The 13,268-nt window shown below is 34.0% G+C and overlaps 1 protein-coding gene and 1 non-coding gene across 15 annotated transcripts in view; one reads left to right on the plus strand and one right to left on the minus strand.

The window, feature by feature from the left end:
- MYO9A (myosin IXA) overlaps nucleotides 1–13,268 on the plus strand; it is a 284,985-nt gene that overhangs the window by 93,828 nt on the left and 177,889 nt on the right. For all 14 annotated transcript variants that reach the window (XM_045449212.1, XM_045449210.1, XM_045449214.1 and 11 more), the window contains 2 exons: nucleotides 1,737–1,871; nucleotides 11,304–11,425. In XM_045449212.1, coding sequence (XP_045305168.1) covers nucleotides 1,737–1,871; nucleotides 11,304–11,425 — 257 coding nt within the window. The remainder of the gene's footprint in view (nucleotides 1–1,736; nucleotides 1,872–11,303; nucleotides 11,426–13,268) is intronic.
- On the minus strand, nucleotides 10,295–10,401 carry LOC123584526. Its single transcript, XR_006705494.1, has one exon. It is a non-coding gene; the product is annotated as a U6 spliceosomal RNA (small nuclear RNA).

The following is a 13,268-nucleotide window of genomic DNA, read 5'->3' on the forward strand; positions in this document are numbered from 1 at the left end:
TGCAATTAATTCTGTCATTCTTTTCCCTTATTTTCCAGAGTTGTATTTATTTTCTTCCATAAGAATGCATCTTTCACCCCAAGATTATAAAAATATTTATTCTCATACTTTTAGAATTTAATTTTTTATACTCAGGTTATTTATCTGGTTGGAATTTATTTATTTATGTATTTTTTAAGATTTTATTTTTAAGTAATCTCTACACCCAATGTGGGCTCAACCTCAACCCTGAGATTAAGAGTCACCTACTCCACCAACTGAGCCAGCCAGGTGCCCTTGGAATTTATTTTTTAATATGGCAGATTTTAGATATTTAAATTATTTTAAATCCATTTTTATTTCTCAGCAACTTTATGGAATAGTCTGCATACTCAGGGTAATTAAAAATATCATCTTTATTACTTAATTTTCCTGTCTTAAATGTGTAATTGCTTTTATATTAACTTTTTATGATTTGAGTAAGCCCACAGCCATAAAATTAATTGTAATAGTAATCTAATTTACCAAATTGACATATTTTTAAAGTTCATTACTTTCACTGTTTTTCATAAGAGCTTAGAATTAGAATCAAAGAAACTACTTTTTTTTTAAGAGAGAGAGAGAGAGCATGAGTAAGGGAGAGGGGCAGAGGGGAAGACAGAGAATCTTAAGCAGGCTCCATGCTCAGCGCTGAGCCTGGTGCAGGGCTCGATCCCATGACCCTGGGATCATGACCTGAGCCAAAATCAAGAGTCGGACGCTCAGCTGACTGAGCCACTCAGTTACCCCAAAGGAAATATTCTTAATGGAGACTTAAATAAATCTCTCACTATTTACCACTCATGACATTAGTTTGCCCAGTGGCTCTCTTAGCAGCGGTGGAGAAAAATTGTTTTCATTTAACCAAAATTGTCTTGCAACTCTATTTTAAGAATGAGGTGAGGTGGTGAGAAAAATGTTGGTTTGGGGGCATTAGAGCTGAATCCCTATTATCCATAGTAAGAAGTTAGAATATAATTTGTAGAAATAAAATATCAAGACATAGATGAATGAGCACTTGTATACTGTACTGTACTATTTTATACCAAATAGCTAAAAGATTTGAGTGTGTGGATTTTAGGGAGTAGAAGTTGACATTGAAGAAGGGATTGCTATTTTTTGTTACAACCTTTTAGAACTTTTTAACATCATGAACCTTGTATAATTTTTTTGATGAAAACTAAAATTTGAAAAAAACATATTCTGATACCCAGTTTAATTTTTAGTTTGCACAAGGCTGATTAAACATACTTCTTAGTTTGGTTTGTGAAGCAGAATTCTGTTAGGCTTTAGAAGTCAAAATAGTGGAACTTGCATGGTGTTCTTTGCATAAACATGAATAATCACGAGCAACCTAGCTTTAGGTTATTTTTTACTTCCCCATTGGTGGTTCTTTCTATTTCCTTGTCTCTTGGAGTTTAGGAATTTCTGAGATTGAGGTAACAGGTCACTAACCCTGCTTCAAGCATTTCTGTAAAGTAATCAATGTATTACATGTGTTAAAATTTTGTATGTATTTTTATAATTGAGATAAAAAGAAAAAAAATGAAGATAAAGAGAACTAAGATGCCCTTTATTTTGTGGAATATTTTGGTTGAACATTGGCCCCCCAGAATTTCCTCTCCACTGCTCTAGAAGAACTTTGAGCATTTTGTTACTTATTTTGTGGATATTATTCATGAAATAAATTTGAGCATATTTTTTTTCCTGTTTTATAGACTTTGTCCATTGGTGTTCTTGATATTTTTGGGTTTGAAGATTATGAAAATAATAGCTTTGAACAGTTCTGTATTAATTTTGCTAATGAACGTTTACAACACTACTTCAATCAGCATATCTTTAAATTGGAGCAAGTGAGTACCTAAATGCATGTATGCTTGTCTTAACCCCTTAACCTTCACTCACGTGTATACACATAACATTTTTGAGTCATAGTTACAAGCATTTTAAGTCTTGTACTTTCATGCAGATATTACAGTCTTCACAGAAGTGTCAGCAAATTAATACTCAGAGCATAGTTTTTGAGCCATGTGATACAGGGTTTCCTATATTTTTTTTATAAACCTCAAGTAGATTCAATAATATGTGCTTGCTTAAGTATACCTTTCAATATAAAGATGCTTGGGTTTGGTTTGGTTTGGTTTGGGTTTCTCTTGATTTTTAATTGTTGCCATGTGCTTGGTCAATTTGTGTAATGCTAAATATGCTTGTTTGATTGCTTTGGTCTCTTAGTTTCAACGCAGTTGCTTGCTTTGGTCTCTTATTTCTTTATCTGTGGGGTGGAGGAGCTTATTAATAGAATCTTGAATCAATTTAGACTATGGATACAGAGAAATGGGATACTTTACAGAGACCAAAATAGGTAACTAGATATTTCTTGTGAAACACTCAAATTGATTTAGAATTGAAAGTGCGATCCATCAGTTTCCCTGAGAATACTTAGAATAAATACAGGGTCAGAGAAAACGTGGGCTCTTTCTCCAAGCCAGATTTCAAGTTAGTAACGAGTTGAGTTGTGGCCAACAATTTCAGTTTGTATAGGAAGATACAAGCAGAAGCAGGGTTCACTTTTGAAATGCTGAAGAAATGAAATGGACAAGAGGATGACAACACGTCTACAAAACAGAAAAAAAGAGTCTTTCTGTCATTGAGGCTTTTTACACTGGGTCCTAGCTTTAAGCATATTTACCTTCTTAAAGGGTTAGGACAGTTGCACAAGCAGCACTAGTCCTGGCCATCTTGATGGTGCTTAAAATGTTTAGCATATTCAACCTTTTAGCTAGACTCTCTGATGGAGCTGTTAAAAGATAGTACAGTATTATTTGTTGCAATGTTAGCTAACATTTATGTAGTACTTACTATTTATCAGGCAGGTACTATTTTTATTCTAGTTGTGCAGATGATACCTAAGCCTAGTATTCAAACCTTAACACTCTGGCTCTATAATTCTTGCTTTTAAAAAGCTGAGCTTGGATTGATCTACTAGACTCAGTCTAGTGTTCTTTTAACTAGATCATGCTAAATTAGTTTTTAAATGGATATATGTATTGGAGGGGTAGAGAAATGTGTTTTGTTGACTGTGTGCTGTATTTTACAAAGCAAAGCATCAGTTGCTCTCTGGATCATTAAACAGAAGAGTAAGTAAATTGCTTTTGAAGAAAAAAGGTATTCTCTTACAATTATTGAAATTATTCTTACCTTTTCTAGAAGTGTAGGTTAGACATGGAGGAGCCACAAGAAATACTTTGACTAGAAACATGTATAAAAACATGCCTCACAGTTCATGGAAAATGTTTTTGGGACTACTTGGCTGGGGGTGATCTTTATGTATTTGCTACTCTGAATATCATAGTTTTGGGCAATGTGGTGGAATTATGGATCAGAAGATTTAGATTCAAAGATACAGCTTTTTCCTTTCAATTTTTAATATTCCCTCTGTAATTTAGTGTAATGGGTATACTTTTGCTATAATTTATAGAAAGTTTGGAGACCTTACACCTCTTTGCCATCTCATCTATTTTATTCTTCCTTTCTCTCCCTTCTTAGGTTTTTCCACTTAAAATGGATTTGCTGGGCCATAAGAGATTTAAGGCAGTTTAAATATTGAGTGTTTTGTTGATTCGTGTATCATTGGTACCTAGAATAAGATGGGTACACAGTGACTGTTTGTTAAATTCAATTGAATACAACATCAGTTAAGTAGATAAAATTTGTTGAAAATGAGGATACAAGTAAAAAGCTATCAAATATGCTTAGGGAGTAAACATCTGTACTGAAGTAAATTTTGTCTAAAAATTGTGTATGGACACATAGGATGGGAGACAGGTATAATAACTGCCCTGTAGGATGGTAAGTGTGAAAATCAGATAGAAGGTTAAAGTAGTGATATAAAGAATGAAGTTGATTAGAACTTCATGAAAGTCTACAAACATTTCCCAGGGGTGATTCGGGAATATAGTTTTGAATAGAAGATTGAGTTTACCAGATTGTCAATGGGGAAAAGATATTTTAAACAAAGGTAACAATATCTTTAAAACTGTGAGGCATAAAACAGCATGGCACTTTAGAGGAACTGAAAATAGTTCAGTGTAAGCTAAAATACAGGATATAAGGATAGAGGCAGGGAGGAAGATTAGTTTATGAAATAAAGGGTCATATAATTGTGAGCTTTATATGTCATGCAGAGAAGATTGGAATTTTTCTTTTGGAAAATTAGGAGCTATTTGAAGTATATTTAGCAGAGGATTTGAACTGTGTAAGATAGACTGGTGGAAGTGAAATGGAGGGAAGGATGTAATCCTTGAGTTAAAGTAGTGTGAGTGTGATTCTGAGTTCTGAATCAAGTTATATGTAAAGATAATATGGAGTAGGAGACCAGAAAAAGTTTCTGTGATTTGAAAATATATTTACAGTTGTCATTTATAATACTGTTCTCTTATTTCCGTTACTTGCTCAGAATTATCCTTGAAGTCATTGGCTCATCACTAAATTGAATAACAGTTGTGTGTCACGCATTGTGCTATCCACTGAAGACAGCAAATTTAGAGCACAGGGATCTTATCTGAGGAATTTATAATCTAGAGAGTTTTTCTCATCTCTGTCGCTTCTGGGGATATCAAACTAGGAAATTTGCCTTTGTAGAACACCTAAAAAAAAAATGAACAAAATATATTTAAAGGCATTGAGTTACATTTAAATAAGTGAAGTTCTACAGGGCTTATTATATCTGCAAGAGGGAAACCCAGAGAGATGAGACCAGCATTTTTGGACAGCTTTGCCTCTAAAGATATTTTTGTATTCTGGTAGAGGGCTGCCCAGCCTTAAGAATCTGAGAAGCTGAACAGAGTTTCTTCAGATTTAAGAACAAGGAAGATACTCCTGGTAATTCCTACAGGCTTTATGCTTGAGACCTTAAGGATTATGTCTTAGAAGTAAAGATAAACCAGAAATAGATCATGCATCATAGGGACTGAAGCCCAGTTTAAGATATTCTTAGTTCCAGTTTGGTTGAAAGAGTATAGAATTCCTAATGTTCTCAGCCACGTGCAAAGAGCAAATTCACTCTCCAGTGGAGGAAGAGATCATCCTAGTGCTAAAATTATCTGTATGATTTTTCATATACAGGAACAAGAATTCAGTTTTTTTAACTGAGAATTATTTTTTTTAAAAAACATACAAGGAGAGAAACCAACATGAATAAAAAACAAGAGAATGAATAGATTATTCCACAGGAGATCCAGGAAATGATGTTATCCGACATGATCTTTAAAGTAATAATGGTTTCAAGAAATTTTTTTTAAAAGCAATATTTTTATTGAAGAACTACAAAGAGATCCCAAGTTTAGGAAAATCTAGAACTAAAAGGGAGAGTGAAATTAAGAACATAATGATAGTTTTTAACGGTTAGATATAGCTTAAGAAAAGGTTAGTGATTTGGAAGATAGGCCAGAAGAAGATACCTAGTCTAATGAAAAAATAAAATACAAGTAATAAAAGGGACATATGGGGTACAGTGAAAAGGTTTAACATAAGTGTAAGAGGAATTCTGGAAAGATGTACGTGAGGAAAGAGAGAATATGGTAGGTGCTATATTTGAAAAGATAATGGTTGAGAATTTTTCCAAAACTCAAAACAAAAAACAAAAAAAATCCAGTAAGTGCACATTTGAAAAACTCTAAGAATTCAAAGCATGGCAAGTATAAAGACAGTTATATAGTAAACCAAAAACAATGAAAAAATCTGAGAGGCTGTCAGGGGTTGAGGGCCAGGCATTAAATGCCAAGCGATAGAAGATTATTTTTTCTCCCTCTGTTAAACATTGTTAAGTAAAGATATGTATTATGATTTTAGGATAACCACCAAATAGTAAATGAATATAAAATTGTCAAGTTAATATATAGGGAACAAGTAAAAACTCCAGCAATCCAAAAGAAAGCAAGAAAGAAGAATAAAAGTAATACTGAAGCAGGACAGATAGCATATGGTAAAATGGCTGATTTAATCCCACAATTATCAGTGATTGTGTTAAATATACATGGATTTATTACTCCAAGTAGAAGTGAAATAGTGTCATACTAGATATAAAACAAAGGTAAATTGCTGCCTATAAGAGAGATTCTTTAAATATAAACATATTAAAAAGTGAAAAATAGGGGCGCCTGGGTGGCTCAGTCAGTTAAGCGTCTGACTTCAGCTCAGGTCACCATCTCACGGTTCATGAGTTTGAGCCCCGCGTCAGGCTCTGGGCTGATGGCTCAGAGCCTGGAGCCTGTTTCCGATTCTGTGTCTCCCTCTCTCTCTCTGCCCCTTCCCCTTTCATGCTCTGTCTCTCTCTGTCCCCAAAATAAATAAACGTTTAAAAAAAAAAAAATTAAAAAAAAAAAAGTTAAAAATAAAAGGATGGAAAAAGCTTTAATAAACCTGAACAAAAAAGAGCTAGTAGGTAAGTATATCAATATCATGCTTTAAGCATTGCCAGATATCAAAAAGAATATTTGATAATGCAAAAGGACGAGTTCATCAGGAAGTATACAATTCCAAATTTATAGGTTACTGATAACATAAATTCAAAGTATATAAAACAAAAATTAAAAGTAAAAAAGAAACATGTAACAGACCTTCCTGAATAGCTAACAGAATAAGCACACAAAAGAAAAAAACAGTCAGGGTATAGACTATTTAAAGCACCCAGAGGATGTGGCAGATGCTTTTGTGGGTGCTCAGCCCTTCTTGCCTTTAGGTTTGAATGCCAGTTTACTTGGGCCTGTATCAAATAAGGATATAGAAGGTTTTTTGTTTTTATTTTTGTTTTACTTTTGGATATGGAAGATTTTTAAAGCAAATACTTATTTGACATGTATAGTTAACTAACTGCAAATTTACAAAATGTATAAAATCTGTCCTTGTACTGGACCATAATAACAAAGGTCAAGTGTTGGGATTGAAATCACACACATTTTAGTACCATACAGAAATTATGCCCGAAACCAACAACCAAAAGATAACTGGAAAATACTTTTATGGGTAAAAATTAAGAAACGTCCTTCTGCATAGACTAGAAGTTGAAGAAAATAGAAAATATATTGAACTGAGTGAGCATGTTGCATACTAAAACTTGTGGGATGTAACCAAAGGTGTATTTAGAGGAAAATTTTATAGCTGTTAGAAGATTTTAAGATTGAAGAGCGATGATAAAAGTACCCCTCCCAACAAATTGGAAAAAGATATAAAGGAAGTATAAACCAAAGGAAAGTATAAAGAAATAATAAAGATAAAAGAGGAAATTAAATAAGAATGAAAACAAATATGCCATGGAGGAAGATCAACAAAGTCAAAAGTAATATATTGAAATGATGAATTAAGACCCCTCAGAGGGGTGCCTGGGTGGCTCAGTCAGTTAAGCGTCCTACTTCAGCTCAGGTGATGATCTCACGGTTCATGGGTTTGAGCCCTGCATCAGGCTCTGTGCTGACAGTTCAGAGCCTGAAGCCTGCTTCAGATTCCGTGTCTCCCTCTCTCTGCTCCTCCCCCGCTTGCACTCTGTCTCTCTCAAAAATAAATAAAAACATTAAAAATGTTTAAAAAAAAAAACCCTCAGAAATTCATCCAAGGGAGTGACAGAAAAAGAGAGGGATATAAATAATCAGAATTCCAGTTTATAAAGAGGACATCACCATGAATCCTACACACATTAAAAAGATAATAGGGTACACTAAACAACTTTATGTCCATAAGTAGACTTATCAAATGATATGAAAAAAAAATTTCAAAACTGACACAGAAGAAATGCAAAATCTGATTCTTATAACTATGAAAAAATTTCAATATGTAATTGAAAGCCTTTCCATAAAGAACATTGTAAGCCACATTGGCTCCAGTGTTAAATTCTGCCAATACTGAAAAAATTAGTATCAGTTTGACATAAATTCTTCTGTGGAGTAGAAAAAGAGACAATTCACAATGCGTTTGAGAGGCCCAAGATCTGTCTAGATCCAGATCTGTCAAGGATATTATTAGAAGTGGAAATTAAAGTGAATTTCACTCATAAACATAGATTCAAAAATTTTAAACAAATATTATCAAATGAAATCCAGCAAGATACACAAAAGGATAATATAGAACCAAGTGGAGTTTTTTCCTGGTGTGTGTTACATCTAATCATCAATTGATTTAATTCATCTATAAACACAACAAAAAAAAACTTATGGTGATCTCACTAAAAGTATAAAAATCAGTTGATAAAATTACATAACCATTCATGTTAAAAATAAGTCCTTAGCAAATTAATTGTAGAGGGCATTTACAAAAACCTATAGTTAATATTATACTTAATGGAAATAGGCTGAATGCTTTCCCCTAAGGCATCTCCTAAAGGAGTTTTCCTCAGAGTTTTTTATTATGAATGTAGGCATGTGAGGACATCCAAATGGACTGACTGTAAACATAAGAAAAGATTTTTCACTTATTATCAGGGAATTAAAATTAAAACCACAGTCAGATACCCCTATGCATTCATCAGAATGACTATAATGAAACAGACTGATAATACAAGTATTAGAGATACTGTGCATGGGGGAAAGTCCCATTTACAGGTGGTGGTTACATAAATTAGTACATCTGCTTTAGCAAGATGTTTGGCAGTATCTGCTGAGGTTATACATGTGTAGTTTATAAGCCTGTGTTTTCACTCTCAAAATGCATATACACATACCAAAAGTTTTGTGCGTAAATGTTAACAATGGTTAAAAACTAGAAATAACTGTAATGTCTATCAGTAGTGCAGTGGGTGAATAAATTGTATGTAAATACTTTACAGCCAATCAAAAGACAGGGTATCAGAATGGATAAAAAATCAAGGTCCATCTATATCCTACTTACAAGAGACTCACTTTAGACCTAAAGACACCTACAGATTCAAAGTGAGGGGATGGAGAGCCATATATCATGCTACATGTTAATGGATGTCAAAAGAAAGCTGGAGTAGCCATATTTATATCAAACTAGATTTTATTTATTTAAAAAAAATTTTTTTTAACGTTTATTTTATTTTTGAGACAGAGAGAGACAGAGCATGAACGGGGGAGGGGCAGAGAGAGAGGGAGACACAGAATCGGAAGCAGGCTCCAGGCTCTGAGCCATCAGCCCAGAGCCTGACGCGGGGCTCGAACTCCCGGACCGCGAGATCGTGACCTGAGCTGAAGTCGGACGCTTAACCGACTGAGCCACCCAGGCGCCCCTCAAACTAGATTTTAAAACAAAGACCGTAACAGATGGAGAAGGGCATTATATCATAATTATGGGGTGCCTCCATCAGGAAGATCTAACAGTTGTAAATATTTATGTCCCCAACTAGGGATCATCCAGGTATTTACATCAATTAGTAACAAAAATAAACAAACTTACTGATAATACCATTAAAGTAGGAGACTTTAAAACCCCACTTACAACAATGGACAGATCATCTAAGCAAAAATAAACAAGGAAACAATGGCTTTGATGACACACTGGACCAGTTGGACTTAACAGATATACTGAGAACATTTCATCCTAAAGCAGCAAAATACACATTCTTATCAAGTGCACATGGAACATTCTCCAGAAAAGATCACATACTCGGTCACAAATCAGCCCTCTGCAGGTACAAAAAGATCGAGATTATACCGTGCATATTTTCAGATCACAACACTATGAAACTTGAAGTCAACCCCAAGAAAAGATTTGGAAAGCCCTCAATATATGGAGGTTAGATAACATCCTACTAAAAATGAATGGGTTAACCAGGAAATTAAATAATTTTTTTTAATGTTTATTTTTGAGAGACTGAGAGAGAGAGCACAAGCAGGGGAGGGGCAGAGACAGAGGGAGACACAGAATCCAAAGTAGGCTCCAGGCTCTGAGCTGTCAGCACAGAGCCTGACACAGGGCTTAAACCCACAAACCATGAGGTCATGACCTGAGCCAAAGTCAGATGCTTAACTGACTGAGCCATCTAGGCACCCCTGTATGGTTCTATTTATATTTGTAAACATATGAATCTTAACAGTGGTATGAAAAGTTAGGAAAATGGTTAAATTTGGCAAGGGCGTCTGAATTGTAATTGGGAAGAGGAGATGGGAAGGATTTTGGACTGCTCTTAATGTGTGTAAGAATCCATATGTTCCTGTTAGGTAGCGTGCTTGTTAACCATGCTACAAAAGAGAAGAAACAGAATCATACAACTCCTTGGGGGTGACCTTCATTTAGTAATTACTTACTTGTGAAATTATTAATTAAAAGGAAATAATAAATTATCTTTTCAGATTTGCATGTCATCCTTGCACATGCGCCATGCTAATCTTCTCTGTATCATTTGAATTTTAGTATATGTGCTGCTGAAGTGAGCATAAGCATATGCCTTTCCCAATTAACATAACTATCACTTATGCACTACCATTCTTCTTTACAGGTTAATAATAATAATAATAATAATAATAATAATACCCAAAGAATGATAAAAATCACAAAATCACCAATTTGCAAAACCACCATATTTGCAGAGAAGTGTGTGAATGTTATCAGTGTATTTCCTTGGTGCCTAAATACTGCTGTGTAGAAACTTATTGGGGGGCCTCATTTTGAAAAACAGTTTAAAAGCAAATATTTCCCAGTATAGAGAAAAAGTTAAAACCCATAGGGGCTTAATGACATCGTTTTAGTTGCTCAAGGCCTGCGCTTTGACTTTTTTAAGTCTTGAAATTTGAAACTTTTTTTTTTAACGTATTGTAGGAGTTCCCTCCCCCCCCCCCAACTCCACCAAGGGTTTTATTTTACCAAAGTACAGTGTGTATGAATTCCATATGATATCAGTGATCACTGTAGGTGATGGTTTTTTTCTTTTCCCAGACATTGCTTCATTAAATTCATTGTTGATAATCCAACAAATACTCAGTTCTTTTTGATGATTTAGGGTAATGTGGGAGAAATTAGGCTTCTTCATTTTGCATTTTTCCTTAGTGCAGTCCACAGATAAGGTGGCTAAAACAAATTCAGCCCTAAATTTTCACCCGAGTGGTATTACAAATAGCATTCTAACAAAAAAATTTGGTTACATGTATGTTTTATGAAAACAGACATAGACCGTATGAAGGTTTTATACCACCGAAATTAAACATTCTTCTATTGTGTAGATTAGCAATTTAAAAAAGAAAAGTTTAGAAAGTTCTTTTAAGCCTGGCAAAAGCTTTCCAGTCTTTATTATATACCAATTATTTTCTGCGAGATGAATAAATTATGAATTTATTTCCTAGGAGGAGTATAGAACTGAAGGTATCAGCTGGCACAATATAGATTATATTGATAATACCTGTTGCATCAATCTTATTAGCAAGAAACCAACAGGACTACTCCATCTTTTGGATGAAGAAAGCAAGTGAGTATGATTCTTTCAATTTTGCTGTTGGCCATTTGGGATTTTCATGTCTTTTTATTAACTGTGAAGTTTTCTTCTTACATAATGAAATAATGAGCCAAAGTTTCCCTTGTATGCATTTTATAATGTGTGTGTGTTTCTAGGAAAATTGGATGCACTTCAGCATTGAATGCATTCTTAACTTGAGTTTTTCCAGATTTCTTCTACTGAGTTTCTTTGACGTTAAATTTGTTAGCATATTTTTTGTTGTTTTCCATGTTCTTCTCTTCCTGAATTGGGTTTTATATAAGATATGTTTGTAGTTTTCATGTTTATCAGCAAAGAATATCATGATAGATTAGTGATGTCTGTCACAGCTGTGCAAGTATAAATAGCAATATAGGCCAAGTATTTGACATCCTTTTTACCACTGTGTAGTATACCAAACTTATATATAAGCTTCAGAAATAAAACTTCATATAGCATCCTCCACAGTGTTTTCAGTGCTCTATAAGATATTATCTAAAGTAAAATTATCTTATGAGATGGCAAATCTAGAACTGGAGAAACTGAAGTGATGGGGAGTATGTAAGTTTTCTGTCACTCTTCAGTAAAATGTTTAGTAATTAGGTCACCTGATGTCTAGCTTAACATTATACCCATTGAACTAAGATATAAAATATTGGGAATTCACTATCATAGGTGGGATGACTATACATCATCAGGCTTGAATAGGACAATCTGAAGTTTATGCCTGTTGTCCAGTTCAGTTATTAAAGGTGCCTACTTTTACTTACAGATATCCTGGTTTGTATGGTAGGTTGTAGGTCACGCTACTAATATGCCATAAACATTCAGAATTGCTATCTACCAATCTCATGGTCTTTAGATTGAGCCTGTGTCAGCCTCCAGGCTGAGCGTGTAACTTGTTAGGGATTCTCTATCCTCCTCTCTCTGCCTCTCTCCTGCAACTACGTGCTCTCTCTCTCAAGATAAACATTAAAAAAAAAAAAAAAAAGAATTGATACCCAAAAATATAAAGTAATACAACAGATTGCAAAATAAATTGAAAAGGAGAATGTTACCAGTTACATCTTCCTACTTTATCACTAGTCTGTTTCCATTAATTTAAATGAATTAAAATACAATTAACACAAAAATATTTTATATCCAAAGTTGCGTAAAAGTTTTTTGTATTGCTCTATATGTCCTGAAACATATACTATCTTTTATAAAATTGTAAGGTCAGTGGTTCTTAGCTGTGCTCACATACCTTACCTCTGGTATATTTTATTTTGGAAAGCTTCATAGGTGATTGTGATATTCGGTGTTGAGAACTACTGTGGTTGATGTTAAAATGCAGTTCTTTTTTTGAGGTATTTTATGATAACAAAAAGAACAAAGTGTAAGCAATTCTAGAAAAAGATTATACAGGTATCAAATGATGGATTTGAGATTCAGATACTCCAGGTATTTCTAGCTAATTAGGTTGTGCTTTTAAGTATTGTCCTATAAAATTTCTTCATAATGCTCAGGCTGTAGAGTCAGAATTTCAAGGTTGCATTCCATCTCTATTAACTGCCTTTGGCAAATCTCTGAATGTTCTTGGTCCTTGTTTTTTTTTTTTTTTTCATGTAAAAAGCAGATGATGATGAGAAATGATAATGCTTTGTGCTATATATCTTAAGGTGGTTGTAAGTAGCAGTTGAGATAGTGTATAATTAAAACACGAATGGAGAAAAGGGTTGTTGTCTGGCCTATCATTCTTTACTCAAAATATTTTGAGTTCATATCTTACTTTACAAAGACTGTATTTTCCTGGTCAGTTGCTACCTCCCATAGATATAAATATTACCCAATAAGA

Source organism: Leopardus geoffroyi, chromosome B3 (assembly GCF_018350155.1).
Source record: "Leopardus geoffroyi isolate Oge1 chromosome B3, O.geoffroyi_Oge1_pat1.0, whole genome shotgun sequence".
Lineage (NCBI taxonomy): Eukaryota > Metazoa > Chordata > Mammalia > Carnivora > Felidae > Leopardus > Leopardus geoffroyi.